We start from the raw sequence: 19972 nt of genomic DNA on the forward strand, positions 1-19972 counted from the left end.
CGTTATATGAAGTTGGTGTATTCATTTCATAACTATAGAACAGCAAACCGCTGTTGCACGTTAAGTTTTACTGTGAATATTTAAAATAAGAGTTCTTAATAAACTTGTTAAAATGAGTACTAACATCCCCAAAATGGAGAAAATTCTGAAACCAAAACGTCTGGTGCTTGATCCGTCTAGTATTGGTGTAGAGACTGAATGGAAACACTGGAAAAAAGTATTCAACAATTACCTGACCCAAACTCAAGCAAAAACTGATGAAACCAAACTAAAAATTCTCTTCAATTGTATATCTCCTAATATTTTCTCCTACATAAGTGGATGTGAGAAGTTTGATGCAGCTATTTCTGTATTGGATGCTCAGTTTTTAATGAGAGGTTTGAATGTTTCTCGTATTTCGCGTGCATCATATGGTGGAAGAATGAGTGTTGCGCATACAGGTCATAGCAATGGTGAGTTTACCAATAAGTGATTTGAAAATTTTGTGAAGTGAACAACTACAAGACAACCTATTTTGGACTATGTTCAACTTTATCTAAATTTGGGAGAGGAATAGCACAAGGTTACCTTTTTTCTCTCCCTATTATTTTTATGACGAACTTATTGTATGAATCAATAAAGAATCATAAAGAATAAAAAAAGTGCATCACAAACACAATTATAGATTGTAAATATCTTTTTCTTCTTCCTTTATTGATTTATACAATAAGTGCATCATCAAAATGATAGAGAGAAAAAAATAATTGAAGTTGCTTTCCATGATGAAACACTATATAATAACTTTGTTGAAGTTCTGACACTGTGTTACTTGTAAATATTTGTAAAAAACACTTACTTTTGTTGGAGTATTGAGGAATGCGTTTTACTCCTGAAGAGAAGCTTCATTAGCCAGATGAAGCAACAGTAACAAAAGTAAGTGTTGGTATACTCCAACAAAAGTAAGAGTTTTTTCAAATATTTACATGTAACACAGTGTCAGAACTTCAACAAAGTTAAAAAAAATAAGGTAGCCTTATTGTGCTATTCCTCTTCATCCCAAATTTAGATAAGGTTACACATAGTCCGAAATAGGTTAAGTAGTGTAGTTTGTTATACACTTTACAAAATTTTTAGTTCTTAATTATTTTCACAAAGTAGAATTTCAAATTTAGATGCTTCAAAATCAAAAAAAGAAAATTTCACCTTATGTATCACTAAAATGAGAAATATTCATATATTAAAGAAATAATTTTGAAGGACCAAAGAAAAACTATGATGTTGACTTAATGTTCACGTGATTGTTAGATAGTTTAGACTTGAGACTAAAAAGGGGTTGATATATCTACAGTGCGCATCCCGTTGCTTTGCCTGTGTGCCTTTGAAACGGCATACAGACCCACACAGCACGGTTTATGTATCAGATGCATATCCTTGCTTATATAGGATGCTTATCGTGGGGTAATATTTACGGCTTTGCAAAAACGTTAGACTTCAGTGGCTCTAGATGGAAAAAGCTCCCTACACACAGAGATTCTTTATGAATGAGAGAGTTGCAACGTATCACCAACAATGGACAGAGCTTGCTGAACGAATGTCAGCTGATAGACTGTGTTGTGCTAGAAGGACGTAACTCCAAAAAGCTCCTTGTGTATCTTTTCGGATGCAACACGTTGCTTCTGAGAAGATACAAAAGAGCATCTGTTAGTTTGAAGTGAATAATAGCAGGGGTGGCCAACTCTCCCCCTTCCAAGTCCATGGACCTACCTCCCCTTATATAGGAAAGAAATTCAGCTCCTACACCCCTCATAAAAGAAAAGAAATGTGTTATTAGTCATTTAAATCATTCCAACAATGCTGATCGTTTTGAGACCTCTCTCTCGAGGTGACTTGATTTCTATCCCCCCACCCCCTTCTATCACCACAGGAAATGCGAGGACGCAGTCAGTGCCTTTGCCCCCCCCCCTCTTTTTTGGGCACCCCTGCTAATAGAGTTCGGAGATTGCTGTGATGTTATGCATCTAAATTCGGGAGTTAAATAGCGTATGTAAAGGTTGACTTGCTCATTTGGGTCTATATCTCTCCCAATCCCAATATCTTTTGAAAATTATGAGTAGGCCTAATTTATAAATGCATTTAATGAAAATCAGGAAATTCCTATATAGTGAAATTTACGTATATTCCTATAGATTCACTTTAAGCTGTCATAATTCCTTGAAAATAATAACATCAATGCTTCTTACTCAAAACATTGGGAGAGCATATTTGTCACGATTCCTTATACACCGCCTAATAGAGTCGATATTATTGTGGTTCAAGTAATCCCGGTGAACCGAAATATTCTTAGTACGAAATAGTCTTAGTATGCTACGTCATTTTGACGTCACCGGGCATGCGCAGAAGGCGTACACCGGTATATAGCCTACTTTGATTCTTCCTTTATCATATTTACAACTGGTATATTTACTGGCTCCGCAAGGGTAAAATTAAACTTGACAAACTGAAAACTTGACGTGATGGAATTTTGAAGAATTGAAAATTGGCCTATAACCATCCTCGCGGTGAATGAAGATTCAGTCCAAACAAATCAGTTTATAGTAGTTGAGACGATGATGCGTCATTCGTGAATTTCCTATCCCATATAGGTATAGTTAGGCTAAGCCAATTCTTTCATCTATTATATTGTAGTATGATTATTCTTCTCGTTTTACAGAGGGAGATCATGCCCTGATTTTGAAATTGAAAAGTACAGAGGAAAATCTGAACAATAAGATGGTGGAAGTCGCCCAGTTGAAGAAAAAACTCACAGAACATGCAAATGTGATAAAACAGGAACAGAATGCATTACGAATGATGGAAACAAAGAAAATCGCGATAGCGCATAAAGTGACAATATTCGAGGTGATTTGCACTGATTAACTTATTCATATACGGTAGTCAACAAATCGGTGAGAATTAATTCAAGTTAACTCGAAATTTGATTCTAAGTGAGGCAATTAGCTGTTGTTTCAAGATTGAGTTTCTTTTCAAGTTTTAAAATTTTCAATTATTAATACAGTATTTTTCAGTTATCAGTGAAGATTTCAATCAATCAATATTTTTATTCAATACAACACAAAATACATTTAAAAGAATAATCAAAATTCAAAAAATTACAATCAAAAATATGTTTTTACTAAAATACAAAAACAGGATCCATGGTGGAATGTACTGAAAAGGAAAAAAAGGAGGAAAAATACCTAGTCAAAACTATTATGGTTCCGCATGTAATAGGCAGTTAGAGGGAATAAAAGTAAGGAATGAAGGGTGAAGAGGAGTGGAAAAGGAAAAAATGGAGAAGAAGGCGAGAAAAAATATGAGCAAAAAGTGTACTTTTAACAAAATATATCTACTAAAACTGTTTTTCGTTGAATTTTCGACTGTTTCTCGTTGAATTTTCGACTGTTTCTCGATGAATCTTCAACAGTTTTTCGTTGAAATTTCAATTGTTTCTTTTGTGAGCTCTCAATCTGTTACTATAGTGAGGTTCACGTTATAATGGCAGTGGAGAAAGATAGGAGAACAACGTTGCCGATCTTCTGTCTTGTCAATGCCTTCTATAGACGGTAGCTGATACAGGTATATTGATGTAATATTAATTGTTCATTCTCGTTTAAAATAGTCAATCATATTATATTAAGCAAGAAAATATATTTCTCAATAATATTCCGTAATGAATTTTCATAATTGAGATGAAATATTTTGTTAATTGATTATATTTTTACATTGTTGAAAAACGGTTCGTCAACAGAGCAAAGCGAGAAAGAGATAGCGCTATCCGCTTTGTTGAATGATGGACAAGGGTAACCATACAATTGCTAATAAAACACTGCCATTATAACGTGGACCTCACCAAAGTGACAGATTGAGAGCTCACAAACGAAACAGTTGAAGGTTCAACTTAAATTCCATTTTAAAAACTCAAATTTCAAGCCTTGACCAAGATGAATTTTGAATGTATATAGATACCTCCTTGTTCAACTACAGTTGATTTTCTAGGGTCAAATAGAAGATCTGAAAGAAGAGAAGAAATTAATGGTGAATTTGGTTGAAGAGCTGAGGGCCGAGCTTGCTTTGAAGGAGAGTGCAATCACAAAAAAGGAACTCGGTAAGTATTCTTGGCAATGGATAAAGAATGTATGAATGAATATGTTCTGTATTGAGGTTTGAGGACGATAAAAATATTAAAGCACAGCATTAATATTTGAATAATAGAAATGTGAAGTGAGTATACAAACAGTAGTCCTTTGTGAAGGACTAGCTTCATAATTCAAGCAATGGGGGATAATATAAATAGTCTAATAATTATATTGAGGGTAATGCCCACATAAGCTCTTAGGCTTGTGCGTGCTGGGTAATGAGTGAGAGGGATGATGATGAGAGATGACGACTACTCTTAGGTAGTCGGGACCGACGAATAATCGTCTCCTCCAAAAGACGCAGTGGCCGTGATTGTGCTGTGGTCAAAAACCTTTTGACCCGGTCGAGATTCGAACACGGGTTCTCTCAAATGAAAGTAATGTTAAAACCGGGCGTAGGCCTACAATATAAGATCTTACGATGACATTCATTTATTTATTCATACATTGATAGATACAATATCATTCTCAATTATGAATGATTGGGAAAGTAGCAACAGGCTCAGAGCCCAAAACTGCTCCTTTCCCAAATTTGGATAGAAAAACAACAATAGCATTATTATATATGGTTGGTGAGCGTGTAGCGAGCGCTAAATATGAATTTGATACAGAACAGAAAAGATAATTATTATAGTTTATCCAAACAGGCGTGAGGTCTGAAGGATTAGGCCGACCCACCACTACTCACACACACACCACACTCACACACAAGCGCAGTCCACGTTTAAGGGGACGGTCTGCATACCTGCCTGCTAATAATTCTTCTACGAATCGCCTTGTTCTAGAAAAATAAATTTTTCCAACTGTCAACTTTACTCAATTATTTTACTCCAATTACTAAACTCAAATTATTCCTTTCAAAATGAGTGCAAACACGGTAGGTACAATTGTGACAACTCTAAACAGTTTTATAGTCAATAGGTTACAATATAATAAATGAATTGAGACTATTTTAAAAGCTTAGAGTTGTCACAAATGTACCGTGTTTGGACTCATTTTGAAAGGAATGGTATGTAGATTTCAGTAATTAGAGTACAAATTAGAGAAAAGTCTACAGTTAGAAAAATGTAATTTCTCAGGACAAGGAATACAGGCATTCTATTGGTTTCAATTGAATTGTTCTTCGTTCATTCCTGGAAGACCCAATAGCGCAGTTAGGCAGGGCGTGTGTGTTTACGCGTGGGGGAGCGAGGGTCAGCTTAATCTTTCAGGGCGCACGGCTGCTTGGACAGACTATAACTCAGTATGATTAATACGTAGCAGAATGCATGAATAATGTATTTATGAATAATTGTCGAGTTGCATCATTCCGAATGATTTTTCCTAAATTTTATAACTCCTTTATATCTTAAAAATAATTCTGAAATTGTTTCAAAGCATTGAGAAAAATACAAACACAAAAAGACAGTCTCCAGGAAGATGTTCAGAGATGGCAGGATGCTAATAAGGAATCACGTAAATCAGTCAGTTTACTTCAAGAGAATTTGAAGGATGCACGAAATTCTTTGAAGGAACGTGAATTCGACATTGAAAAGCTGACTCTTGATAATAAGCACGTAAGCATAGAATAATAATTGAACATAGAGATCATATGATATTATTTTTCTTACATTCTTGATATCTCATCTGTATACTGATCAGTATAGAATAATAGGACATCTCGTCGGTGCTTTTGATCCTTTAGGACGACACTCTTATCTCAGAATCTCAGTCAATGTTATAACACAGGCTTCAGTGCCTGGTTGACAATCACTATAATAGTGAGGTTCACGTTATAATGGCAGTATTTGTTAAACATTGGTATTGTTATCCTTGTCTATCATTCGACAGAGCAGACACGCTATCCTTCTGTAGCTCTGCAATGAGGCCAGATCGTTTTTCAACAATGTAGTAGAAGCATGGTTAATTGACAAAATATTCTATCTCAATTATGAAGATTTATTTTCAATCATTAAAAGATATATTTTCTGTTACAAATAGCTTATAACCGAACGAGACATTTGCAAACAACAATTGAAAAAGATAAAGGACGATAATGAACGCTTGAATAAGAAATTCAATGCATTGCAGAAATCACTCTACACGGAAAAAGCTCTAACATCAGAGAGAACCGAAGATATCAGACTTTTGAAGCTTGATTGTGATAATTTACGGTAAGAATTAGATAATTTTTTCTTATAGCCTAAATAATTATTATTAGTATTCTGATGCTTCCATAATGTTTCATCATATATTTAACATTGGAATTTCATACATTGGAATGTTGCATCTTAAGCCTAGATTAATTATAATAATTAAGGAATGATATTCTTCTTCTACAGATGGAAATGAAATGAAGTTGCATTTGTTCAAATGCTAATTAATGAATAATTATTATTAAACGCAAATCCCAATTAAATGCTGTAAATCACCCCGAAGACTTCTGCTACTGCAAATATTGACAACAGGGTAAAAAACTAGATGGAAATTCGATGAGCGCTACTATAATCGTAGACTGGCTGGCCGCTATGGCTTTGTATAAAATGAGTGTGAACTCTTTCCCACTGTCGGTCTTTGTTTAGAGTGGGTTTCGAACTCCCTCACTCTATACGGTATTTTGCCCGGCGCCAATCAATTACTATGAATTGATAGAATAATTACTTTACTATAATTTCACTCACTGTGTGGATACTTATATTCACTCACTGAACTAATAATGGTATTGAAGAAAAAGATAAAGATAGATAGATCAGGGTCGTGTGTAAGGGAATGTATAAAGTGAAAGGCAAAACAAAGGTTAATTATGAATTTATTGATAAACTTTAAATTTAAGAGAATTTATAAAATTGATTTAAGTATAGTAGTGATTCAAAATATACAAGATTATTGAGTTTTTGAAAATATTACAGTTCAAGTTTTATTTTATACAACAAAATTTAACAAACAGTTCCTATTTTAACAGGTTACTTGGAAAATAAGTGATTAAATCAAAATATTGAATAACTCTAGTTAAAAATATGATTATAGTCAAAAATAAGAGAATTGATAAAGTTTGAAGAATGAATATGATTAGGGGAGCCTTGCTTTAAAAAACTATTATTTGTGCTTAGAAGTGAATTTCAACTGTAAGCTTCAAGAAATTAATTAAGATTGTGTCTTTAGATATGAGTTTAAAGAGAAGTAATAATTAAGCTTGCTCTTTACTATAATGCTATGAAATTTGATATACTTATTTGGGCTTTTTAGGGTGGGGTGGTGTGGATTTTAAATGAGAAAAATGAAAATTCTAAATAAAATCTTTACCTGGCTCAGTCAATTCCCTATAGGATAATTGAAGTCTGAGACCAAAAACTCACTCCTACACTGAACACTGTCCAAAATCCAAGAGACTCACAGCAACTAACAGCAACTAACTGCAACCAAACTGCAAGACAGGGTCTGCCTGTTTATATACTAGAACCACGATTTTCCACCCCTTATCACCCTTTGCCCTCTAGCTCCGCCTACACTCAAACTCTTCAGCCTAATATTCCACTTACAAATTGGATTCAAATATCAATTTGAATTCACTATAATGTTTATTATGTTATATCATTTTAAACTATGGCTCCCCTTCATTATTATAACAAATGATATCATACATTTTACCAATATTTAAACTCTAAAGTTTGGATACTGACAATTGAATGCATTGATTTGATTAATACAGTAATCAATCTTATAAATCCAATATGGCAAATACTTCAATAATAAATACATGAAATGAACAAAATACAATGTCATACAGTACATCATTACAATCGAGTTGAATAAATCAAATTAATAAGATACCAATCAATTACTACTTAATTAATTAAGCAGGTTTCTTATACTCATTGTCAACATGTTTCAATCAAATATACCTAATTTATTCTATTTACAAATTTGTCCTTAGCCTATGAATTCGGATTCAACTAGCTTAATTAGCTTATAATAATTATTAAATTATAATTCATTGTACAACATTATATTTGTTGAATGCTTTATACATATAGCCTAATCTACTTCACGCCCTAGTTTATAAATACATTTACTCATATATCATGTTTATCGTTTTATGTCATCACCATTCAAATAACTGAGCATCAAATAATTGCTTCAATGATATTCATATGCTGACCACGTGGTAAAATTGTAGCATATGCTGACCACGTGGTTACATTGAAAACTACATATCTATATTTACTTCTCTCCTAACTCTATATCTATATCGCTATTCACAATCTTCATTTACCTGCCATCAACTTATGCTATAGATATATACAAGGGTTGACACAAAGCACAGTGGGCCATGTGGTTTCTATTGTAGACGTGTCAGTGACTGACGTTACTGTTATCATATATTGTTAGCAATTCTCTATGACAGAATGATTTTTGTTTCAAACTATTTTGAAAAGAATAATGCCCCAGCGTCTGTCTAGGTAGGCTATTCAAATGCATTCTCCATAGTTTCGAGAAACGGTTCTTTTTATTATTCTAGCTCTTCGAGCGTTCATATTCCTAAATACAATATGTTCAGAGCACGTGTTACCACATTTGTGGCTCAAGTGTTGCTATCCAGAGATTGTCAGTTTGGTGTAAGGGTATACGCATTCCTGACCGGCAATTAGGAGGTACTGGGTTCGATTCCCGGGCTGACAAATAATTTTTGTATAGTAGCGCTCATCGAATTTCCATGTAGCTGACTGTTTAACCTGTTGTCAATATTTGCAGTACCGGGTAGCAGAAGTCTTCGGGGTGATTTGCAGCATTTAATTGGTATTTTCGTTTAATAATTATTATATTCTTCTTCTCTAGTTGGCAGCAACTCTCCATGCCTCTCTGTCATCCGTCATCCTTTTGAGATCTCTGTAGTTGGCTCATCTCAGATCCTTCTTCAGTTGTTCTATGTACTCCAGTTTTGGCCTTCCTCGCGCATTCCTTCCTCTAGTCATGACCAACTAGTTGTGCTCTTTCCTTTTTATTTTCTCACTAGAAAACCTCTTTCTCCAACTCTTTGAAAAACCTCTTCACTCGTTACCTTCTCTCTCCAACTGATCCTCAGCATTCTTCTGTAGCACTATGTCTCAAAAGCAGAAATTCTTCTCTCTTCTTCCACACACATCGTCCAATCTTCACTTCCGTAGGTTGCAGTGCTCCATGCAGACGTTTTGAGCAACCGTTTTTTCACTTCCCTTCTAGACTCAATGTTCTTGCAGTCAATACCATCTTTTTATTATTGGAAGAATTCTTTGCTTGATAAATCCTGCTAGCTATGGAATGATATTATTACCTTTCTTATTGAGAAGTTTAGAAAAATGGTTATTTGGTGAACTGTCTTGGAGAAAATTGGAATGTATAGGGTCTAGTGTGGTGTGCCGTGCTATGAATTTAGAAAGTTAACTTGGAATTTAGAATTTAGAAGCACACACAATATAACTCAATAAAAGGGATACTTGATAAACATACCTAGTGCTAGAGAACGGGAATCCAGAAATGACAAGAGAGAGAACGAAATAGAGAGAAGATATCAACTATATTGTCACCTCTTACAGTTAAATTCAACAGTTAATAAAACAAAATGAAGTTACATTATAAAAACCGAAAATACAATCACTAAATTTAGAAAGTTATCTCCGATATAGCTAATTCAATAGTATCTTACACTGTCTGCTTTACATTGAAAACGTTTTAGATTGAATCATGAGAAGCTTAAAGGACTCTAATTTCAAAAGAAGAATTGAAAATTATCATAGATATGTCTCAGAAGTTAATCATAAATAACAATAAATATTTTAAGAAAAGATCCACATAAAATTCATAAATTCTTAGAACATTAAATTTAGAACACACTTGGAAACTTTAAAACACTATCAAAACATTATCAAATATTAATGATCCCCAATAATAACTATTCTGTACCTTTATATCATTAAAACTGCAAAGACAAATATTCCTCAAGTATCACATCACGGAATTTTATATATGAAGACTATTCAAAAATATGTGTAATCAAAACAAATTTAGAAAAGCTAGGGTCCTTGAAACTTCTTTTCGATCCTTTACAACTTTAAGACCAAAATTATTTTAAAAGATTAATTTTTCAATAAGGACCTTTAAACATTTCATATACTAATTCAACTTTAGTAGATTAAAATATAAATTTAAAGAAAACTGAAATTCCCAGCTGGATCCTTACAGAGAAAATATGGCCTCACATTTCAATGTAAAGATACAACCGAAAATCTATTACTCAAACCAAAATTAATAAAATTAGTAATATATCCATTCCCAATAATATCTCAAAATTACGATTTAACAAAAGTCTAATTCCGCACGTTTTACACCCCTCCCTTTTTGAAAGTCTATAATTATTAAAACCCATTCTGTCACATCCGGAGTTCCTGGGACGTTCGTTTAATTTGGAAAAAAGTTGTTACCTCATAGCTGTTTCTTCAATTTGAATCTAGGCTCGGTGATCGAGCTCTACACGTCCAGATGGACAGGAGACAGCATACCCCAAGCTTCTAGGACGGCCATCGATTCAGAGGCGTCTCAGCAGCTTAAAGACACACGTTCATGAACCCGTAAATTGATGGATTCGTACGTTGATCCCATACTTTGATGTTCCCGTACTTAGACCGCTGTTAGAATAAAAAAATAAACTAGGATAATACAAATTAACTTAACTTCAGTTATATAATAAAATCAACCTACTTTAGGTTATATAAAACTCAAATCAATACTTATTACTTTAAAACATAAATAGACATTACCTACTTCAATCTCTTGATTTAATAGAAAAGAATTTATTTGTAATCAGCGTTATGCCCTATACACAAAGCGATGAGTACATAGTATTCCATAATAAGCCTACATAATTCACAAGTTGATTGAATTACTTCATAATAAGGTATTTCAAGTATTGTTGTTAGTTTAGTCAATTCCCTTACATAAATTACATATATGGTGTAATTTAAAAGAATAAATTACATAATAGGTGTTTCCTTGAGAATCAAGAAAGCTTTTCATTAGAATCAACAAACAAATAAAATCTATAACACAAAATCCTGATAGAACTCATAATAATATACTATAGACATCAATCAATTTGGATTTAAACAACAGTAATTGAAATTTAGGTTAATAGCTTCCTCTTCAAAAATAATTTGAATCAAAAAATATCTTAATTCCTACTAATAGGTATTCTAAATCTCTACAAAACATATATCGTTCATTTTCTTCCAACATTTATCAGTTTGAATTACCATTACCATCTTCCATTCAAATCAAAAAGGACTATTCTCAATTATTACACTTTAATTACGGTACATTACAATAAATACTTTGATGGAAGCTTTCATCGATAATAATTTCCTTAATTATATTATAAATCTATGACATACCTTTAGTAGCGGTTATAGGAGGAAAATCTCCATTGTGAGGTGACAAATTTGATACTCTCTCTCTTCTTTACTTAAAAAAAAAACTTCTAAAACACAAGCAAACTAATGCTAAGCAGATACTCCCTTTAAAACCTGGATCTCACTGTAGGCCCTAACAACAAATTAATTATAATATGATAATCTGATGTTTCCACATTAAAAACCTATCTGGATGGTGGCATTGAACGGTCAAGAGAGAACAATACCGCCGCTCCACAAACGCCGGTGGAATGGGAAACAATAACTGTCAACCCATGTGCCATGTCAATGCTCAACCAATATTCAACAATAGATCTCCTTATACCTCCATCTAGATAAGTTCAGCAACATCATATTTTCACAATTTACTCCAAATTTCTGGTCCGTAACTTACATAATATGTGTATCGATCAAAAATATCAAGTAGCACTAACAATAGAGTTTTATATATTCAAATGTATAAACTTGTAAGTTTATCATCAATGGAGTATTTCCTTGGAGTTTATGGTCTACCATCATAATTTTTATAAACGTAAAAAACTAGCATTACACATTGATATACCCTTATCAGTTGATCACCTACAGAGTGGATGAAAAGTCCCAAAACGGCTTAATATCTCATACACAAAAGTAAATTGTCGTTGGGTGTGATTGGGGATCCTACTCAAATTGAAAAGAGAACTACTTAACAATGACTTTAAAAATCTTGTCCGCCATTTTGAATGCAACCTCATTTTCTTAATGGGAAGGTGGTCATGCGATACATGATTTCGATAGGGAATTTCAAGAAAAAGTGAATGGCGGAAACCGCATATCGATATCTCAAACCGTTTTGAAGATATTCGCACATTATTAATCAATACTATTCAAAGCAGAGATGAGAGAAAAAAGTATGAGAACGGCTTAGTATCTCATAGAAAGAAGAAATTCCAAGGTGGGTGAGATTAGGGATGTTACTCGAATTGAAAATACTACTTTACAATGACTTTAAAAGTCTGGTCCGCCATCTTGAATGCAACTTTATTTTTTTAATAGGGAGGTGGTCATGCAATACATGATTTCGATACGAAATTTCAAGAAAAAATGAATGGCGAAATTCGCACATCGAAATCTGAAACCGTTCAGAAGATATTCACAATATCAATCAGTACCATGCAAATCAGAAATGAAATACATAGGTAAGTGGTATCGATTAATAATGTGAATATATTCTAAACGTTTGAGATATTGATGTGCGGTTTTCGCCATTCATTTTTTCTTGAAATTCCGTATCAAAATCATGTATCGCACGACCACCTTCCTATAAAAAAAAATAAAGTTGCATTCAAAATGGCTGATCCAAGATGGCGGACCAGATTTTTAAAATCATAGTAAAGTAGTATTTTCAATTTGAGTTAGATCCCAATCACATCCACTTTGGAATCACATTTCTTATGAGAAACTAAGCCGTTCTCAGACTTTTTTCTCTCCTCTCTGCAACGAATAGTTTTGATTAATAATGTGAATATCTTCTAAATGGTTTGAGATATCGATATGCGGTTTCTGCCATTCATTTTTTCTTGAAATTCCCTATCGAAATCATGTATCGCATGACCACCTTCCCATTAAGAAAATGAGGTTGCATTCAAAATTGGCGGATCCAAGATGGCGGACCAGACTTCTAAAGTCATTATAAAGTAGTTTTTTTTAATTTGAGTAGGATCCCCAATCACACCCACTGTCGAATCACATTTGTGTATGAGATATTAAGCCGTTCTCGGACTTTTCACCCACTCTGTATAATAATTTGTAAACGCACTTGTGCTGGGCCACTATGCAGTGATGCTCAATTCCTATCACTCTGGGCCACAATAAACATATGAAATTGTTTGATATTATATAATGAAACTGCTCAATCAATCCATGGAATCAGCGGCCCAGAACGAATTATTGTTCTTTGATAATATTAGAATTGGCTCAAAATTCTGTTCCATATAGATGAAATTCAAACATTTTTCTAAATGAGCTCTATTTTTCCAAATTCAAGTAACATTCTAAATTCTAAATGCTTAGTGTCGAAAATGTGCTAAATCTACCTGCCCAAGGTTCTCGCAGTTGTATATTGCTCTCGCTTGACCGACACGAAAGTACGAAGAGGACTCGCATCCTACCTGCTGGCTGAAGGTTGGTCATAAATCATTTTCGTGAGAGTACGAAGAAGACGCGCGTCATTTCAGTGCGCTCCTTCTCCGCACCTTGGTAATTGCTGCGCCTTTTTCTACCTGTTGCTGTTCTCTACCTGCTTTCGTGGAATTATGATAATATTTATAAATATACATGCTGCTACATGTTTTTTAGTTTTCTTCAATAAACACCTTAAAAAATCGACGTACGTGTTGAGGACCGAATGGTGAATATTGAAAAATATTAATATTGTAGATTTCTGTTTGTGTTCTTCAGTTCTGTTGAAGTGATTTCATTTAAGCCGAATTTATTGATATGAATTCCAGTGAACTTCGATTCATGTTAAATGTTAATTATATTTTCGGGTTTAATTTTAAATGTTAATTTTATTTTTTGACTGGAGTACGATTATGCTGAATTACTTCTAAGCTGCTTGAAAGCTGCAATAATTTCAATAACATAGAAGTAATTTAGACTTATATGTTGTTGATATTATTGCAACTTTTAAGCATTTCCAGAGTTTTGTTTTTGAGTTACTAACCTGTAAAAAGGTTTGAAGAATTCGTGTTCAAAATGTGAAGTTGATTGATCAATTCTCTCTGAAGTTCTTGTCGAACATAAAAACAGGCAATAAATGCCTTCAGTAAGTAGACTATAAAGTTAGAACTTCGCTAACGCTCGTTCTAATGTGAAGACTTACGTTTCAAGCTATATATACTCAGCCTGAATTTTGGACCCTTGTCAACACTTTTCAAACTCGAATCCTAGAGATACGAAAGATCATTTCAGTGCGCGCTCTCTTCGTACTTCACTGATTCACCCTTCTGACAGCTTGACTGAACTTCTGCATGCGCGCCGTCTTCGTTCTCCCGACCGTCACATGTCCCCATTGAGATAGGTTTTACCCAAATTATTGTATCAATCGAATGCAAAATGTTTTTCACGAGTGATAAATAAATCGATGAATCACTAATGTCTATTTTCCTCTATTCATTGCAGGAAAGAAAGATCAAAGCTGATCAAGATAATCGACAATACAGCCGATCACCAATCGACCATTTACAATCTCGAAAAAGACCTACTGAAAGAACGGTTGAAAGCTAGAACTTTGGAGGAAGAATTGCTAAAACCAATCAACGTACATAGGTGGAGGAAACTAGATGTAAGTAACTGTGATCGGAAAGAGGTGAGCTCTCCTAGCTTTAATTGAACGAGCGTTAGCGAGTTCTCACTTTTGATTCACTCGCAATTCCAAAGTCGTTGACCGTCTGTTTGTATGTTCTACAATAACTTTAGAAGTAATTGATCAATCAGCTTTAAATTCTGAACACGTATTCTTCGAACGTTTTTACAGGTCAAGACAACAAAATTGACTCAATACTTCGTCGTTTTCCAGGAAATATAAAATTACATTGAAAGTGCATAAGAAAAATTGGTTTTTATTTATAATTTAGTCATCTGAAGAACTCATTGCATGCAATCACAATAGTTTTTCATGAATATCATCAGCTAAGGCTATTTGGAAGCTATCACGCAGACAGACCTTCATGCGCTGACACAATGATCTCAGCTGGCTAATGTATAACATAATTTACAACTTTCACATCAACAAACTGATACGGGTTGAGATATCAATGTGCGGTTCATTGCAATGTGCTCGACGTCATTCGTTTTTTTTTTAAATTCTGTATCGAAATCATGTATCACATGACCACTTTCTCATTAAAAAAAATTGATTTGGATTCATATGAGGAACAATGATGTTGAAGCGACAGAGTAATAATTTGTAATTTCAAATAGGATTCCCAATGAAACCTACTTTCAAATTATTCTTGTAAAAGAAATATTTTGTTGTTTACATGATTTTCATCAACTCTGTATATTTTCAAGTTGCGGGTTTCAAAGATCACAATACTTGATTAACTGTGAGAACTTGATTATACAAGACCCGACCAAAATAGTGGTGGGAGAAGCAAAGACCGTCTGTGGTCTTTGGTCAAAGCCGGCAGACGGTCTAAAAGTCATTAATCGGTCTAGACAGCCCTACACACTATAGTGAGGTCCACGTTATAATGGCAGTGTTTGATTAGCAATGGTGTTGCTATCCTTATTGTCTATCATTCAACAAAGCGGATAGCGCTATCTCTTTCTCGCTCTGCTCTGTTGCCAGTTCGTCTTTTAACAATGTAGAATTGATTATTAATTAACAAAATATTGAAAAAAATATGAAAATTCATTAGGGAAAATTATTGAAAAATATAATTTTTTGCTTTATAAAATATGATCGATTATTTTAAACGAGAATGAACAGTTGATATTACATCAATAAACCTGTATCAGCTATCATCTATAGAAGGCATTGACAAGACAGAAGTTCGGCAACGTTGTTCTCCTATCTTTCTCCACTGCCATTATAACGTGGACTTCACTATACAAGACCAGGTCATAGACTTGGACCGTCTCAAGTCTGGTCTTGAAGTGTGTAGGCGGCCTTAGTCTACGCTTCAACTTTGCTGATACTGTGGTAATTTTTTATCGGAAGATAAACATTCTTTGATCCTTCAGGGTGCTGATCCGGGTAAGATGGAACTGCAGCAGAAATACACTATTCTGCAGAAGAAAATGCTGAAAGAAGTCAGTATGAACCATGAAAAGAGTGAGAAGCTAACGGAGACGGAGCAGAAGTGCAAAATACTAGGCAATAAATTGGACAATTGCAAAAAAGAGAACGAAGTCAATCTCAGTGATAAACTACGTAGTATTCAGAATGTTCTGAGAAAAAAAGATACCAGTCTAAAGGTAAAAATCGATAAATTAATAATAATAATAATAGATCAATAAAAATTCAATAACAATAGAAAACAATAAAAATATTTAAAAATAGAATAAATTATAGCACCCTTTTTTGAAATTGATGAAATAATAGATTAAAAATACATTTTATAGCCCAGTCAAGGAAGTGTTATAAAGGGAAAAGTTTGGAAGACAATTTTTGACCCCGCAGTTCTGTTTAGGGTAGGAGGAGTTAAACATATCAAAAGTCCCCACCCTTACCCCCTGTGCTAAGGGGGTGGTGGTGGTTCAAAGGTATCATTTTTTTGGTTTCTCGCATATAAATCGAAAATTATGAATTTTTCAGACATGACTATTCTATCTTTAAGCTTACACAGTTTCTGCAATATTGATCTTACAACTTTTCCTATATCTCTTTCACTTTTTGAGATATCCGCTCTAAAATATGTGACATTTTTTAATAAAACGCATTTTCCTTCAAATTTTTACTATTTTTGCTGTTATGACTTCTTGAATATTGATGGGAAAAATCAATGCTGATCACGAGCTTATAGAGCATCAAATTCTCTTCAATTTGATTTATAATATTTCAAAAGTTTACGCACATCCCCACAACTGTTGCAGCAGCTTCAGTGTTGAGTGTGAGATCTTCAGCTATGCAAAAATAGACCAATTGACAAAGGAATTTAGAGAGAATGTTATGAACACTATTTTTGACTTCGCAGCTATGTTGTGATCAGTTAGAGGGTGAAAATATCAAAAGTCCCCATCCCTACCCCTTGTGCGAAAGGGATGAGGGTGGTTTAGAAGTTGCATTTTTCAATGTTTTGCTTAAACGCTCATATCTTGAGAAAAATGCGTTCAACCGCACATGACTAACTATTCAGAAATGAAGCTTGACAAATTCTCTACAATAGTTCTGTGGTGAACTCTGATATCTCCAACAGTTTTCGAGATATACGCTCTTAAAAGTGTAAAATTGTTGAAATAACAGCTTTTAATCCTATTTTTGATTTTTCAGGGCCTACAACTCCCACACAATGCATCGTAAAAATGAATGCTCACCGTAGATTTGTAGAGCTTTGTTTTCTCTTCAATTTGATGTATTATTTCACAACTTAATGTTTTTCTTCTATTGTTATAGCAGATTCAATGTAGGGGTGAAATTTTCAACCCTGCAACAAGTGTCAACTTAGCAGTTCCACACCTTCAATAGACGGGCTAGAGATGCGTATTTTTGCTATCTTTACATCCCAACTAATCTTTATTAAGCTACAAAGTAAGAAATTGTGTACCAGGTGTTCCAGACTCAAATTTCATTTTCAAGTGATCGAAAGTGAGTGATTGTTACAAAATTAAAATTTCACCCCCTACATTGAATCTGCTATAACAATAGAAGGAAAACATTGAGTAGTGAAATAATATATCAAATTGGAGAAAAAACAATGCTCTACAAATCTACGGTGAGCATTCATTTTTACGATGCATTGTTGGAGAGTTGTAGGCCCTGAAACATCAGAAAATAGGACTATTAAACGTGATGATGCGTCATTCGTGAATTTCCTATCCTCTACATGCATAGCCGATTCTTTTCCTTCATTATATTATAGATAATGATTTTTTTCTATGGCATATAGACCTGTTTCACATACCTCTCCTACTCAACCTTGTATGTTCTTCATGAAAAAAATAGGTTCTACAAAAATTTGCCTTTTTTCAGCTCCAAAAAACAAAAACAAACTGTTTGGTGGCACAAAATGCAAAATTGAAACTGAAATTGGAGATGGCGTTGAAAAAATTGAGTGAACTTGATAAATTACGAAGAGAAGAGGTTAGTAGTATTCATTTATTACTACCTATATATTTGAAGGAGAAATGTGATACAGAAATACAGTCTGGGTTCTGTAGCTTTGCCTAATGGCGGAGGCCACTCGACTACAATACTACCTGTTCAAAAACATACAACATTTTTGAAAATGTATCTTTCCATAAGCAACAGATGCTCTTTTGTATCTTCTCAAAAGCAACATGTTGCAACCGAAAAGATACACATCAATTAAGATGATAAGCTAACAATACTATAAAGTAAATAATAGTCTAATTATTAAACAATAAATTCAGACAAGGATTTAAACACGCTAAACCAGGACTAATTTGTGAATTAGGATTAAAAAATACTGCTCGCTAAGGGTACAATTAGGCTACTCTGCGAGCAGGAATGAATATCTGATAATTTATGAATTTTAGAGAAGTGGAAAAATAGAAAAAGAAGAAAGAATAAAAAATCAGCAGCCAATCACTCACACATTCACACTCAGCAAGCTCACTTTCCAATTGCAGCTCATTTTCCCAATGCATAACCAACATTATCAGAATATTCAACTATGAAATCGCATTGAATAAGGTCCCTAGATAGTCGGGCCACGGAGTTGAGAACACGTGTTTTCCTTCTTCCGCGGTCAGGCATAAGACCACTAAGCCATCTAAGAACTTTTGTCTTAAAAACAAGTCGATTTTGTGTTCTCTTAATATTTCAAGAGGAATATTATTGAAAAACATCTGAGTTAAAACTAAGAAATACAAACGATTTCTGGAAACAAGTGGTATACGATTTAGGAAGTCTTAGTAAATCAGATGTCACTCTCCTATAGTGAGGTCCACGTTATAATGGCAAAGGATTAAGATAGGAGAACAACGTTGCCGATCCTCTGTCTTGTCAATGCCTTCTATAGACGGTAGCTGATTACAGCTACAGGTTTATTAATGTAATATTATCTGTTCATTCTCGTTTAAAACAAACATTTATATTTTATTAAGTAAGAAATTATATTTTTCAATAATTTCATAATTAAGATGAAATATTTTGTTGTATGATTATTAATTCCAAATTGCTACGAAATCTGACAACAGAGCAAAGCGAGAAAAAGATAGCGCTATCCACTTTGCTGGATGATAGAAGGATAGCAATACCATTGCTATTCGAACACTGACATTATAACATGGACCTCACTATAGTTTGATAGCTATAGGAACATCCCTGAACAACGCATGACCACAGTTTCCAGACATAATATAGAACATATATACTACTTATATATAATACCTTGAAAACAAGGTATTGGCATATAAGCCAATTGTTATAATAATTATCAATATAATTTATCTCCTTTTTATTCATTTATTTTCAGAACAAAGAAGGCGTCAAAAAGCTAACTGTGAAACCGGGGAAGAGTAAAGAAACATTTACAGTAGATTATCAAAATTCTTCTCCATTACCACCTATGTGCGAATAAAAGTATCTAAACATTCTATTTTCAATTATTTATTCAAATTGTATTATTTTTTATTTGCTGAGTGATAACGTAAGTGGTGAGGCAATGATATTTGAAATGAATAAACAACCCATTCATTGCATTTTCATCGTTTAAATAATGATAAATG

At 33.7% G+C, this 19972-nt stretch overlaps 1 protein-coding gene across 1 annotated transcript; it reads left to right on the forward strand.

The window, feature by feature from the left end:
- Positions 1–19849, forward strand: LOC111051122 (cilia- and flagella-associated protein 58-like). Its single transcript, XM_039435513.1, has 9 exons — positions 1–452; positions 2690–2877; positions 4015–4123; positions 5532–5710; positions 6135–6307; positions 14738–14900; positions 16304–16537; positions 18252–18362; positions 19720–19849. Exons 1-9 carry the CDS (start codon positions 113–115, stop codon positions 19822–19824), a joined length of 1602 nt encoding a protein of 533 aa, XP_039291447.1. The 5' UTR covers positions 1–112; the 3' UTR covers positions 19825–19849.
- The last annotated feature ends 123 nt before the right edge of the window (positions 19850–19972 follow it).

The sequence above is a fragment of the Nilaparvata lugens genome, chromosome 9 (genome assembly GCF_014356525.2).
Source record: "Nilaparvata lugens isolate BPH chromosome 9, ASM1435652v1, whole genome shotgun sequence".
Classification (NCBI taxonomy): domain Eukaryota; kingdom Metazoa; phylum Arthropoda; class Insecta; order Hemiptera; family Delphacidae; genus Nilaparvata; species Nilaparvata lugens.

Coding starts and splice junctions, on each gene's coding strand:
- LOC111051122 (XM_039435513.1), top strand. CDS start 113: ATGAGTACTAACATCCCCAAAATGGAGAAAATTCTGAAACCAAAACGT. Junction 4,124..5,531: donor AATCACAAAAAAGGAACTCG/GTAAGTATTCTT, acceptor ATTGTTTCAAAG/CATTGAGAAAAATACAAACA. Junction 5,711..6,134: donor TGACTCTTGATAATAAGCAC/GTAAGCATAGAA, acceptor TGTTACAAATAG/CTTATAACCGAACGAGACAT.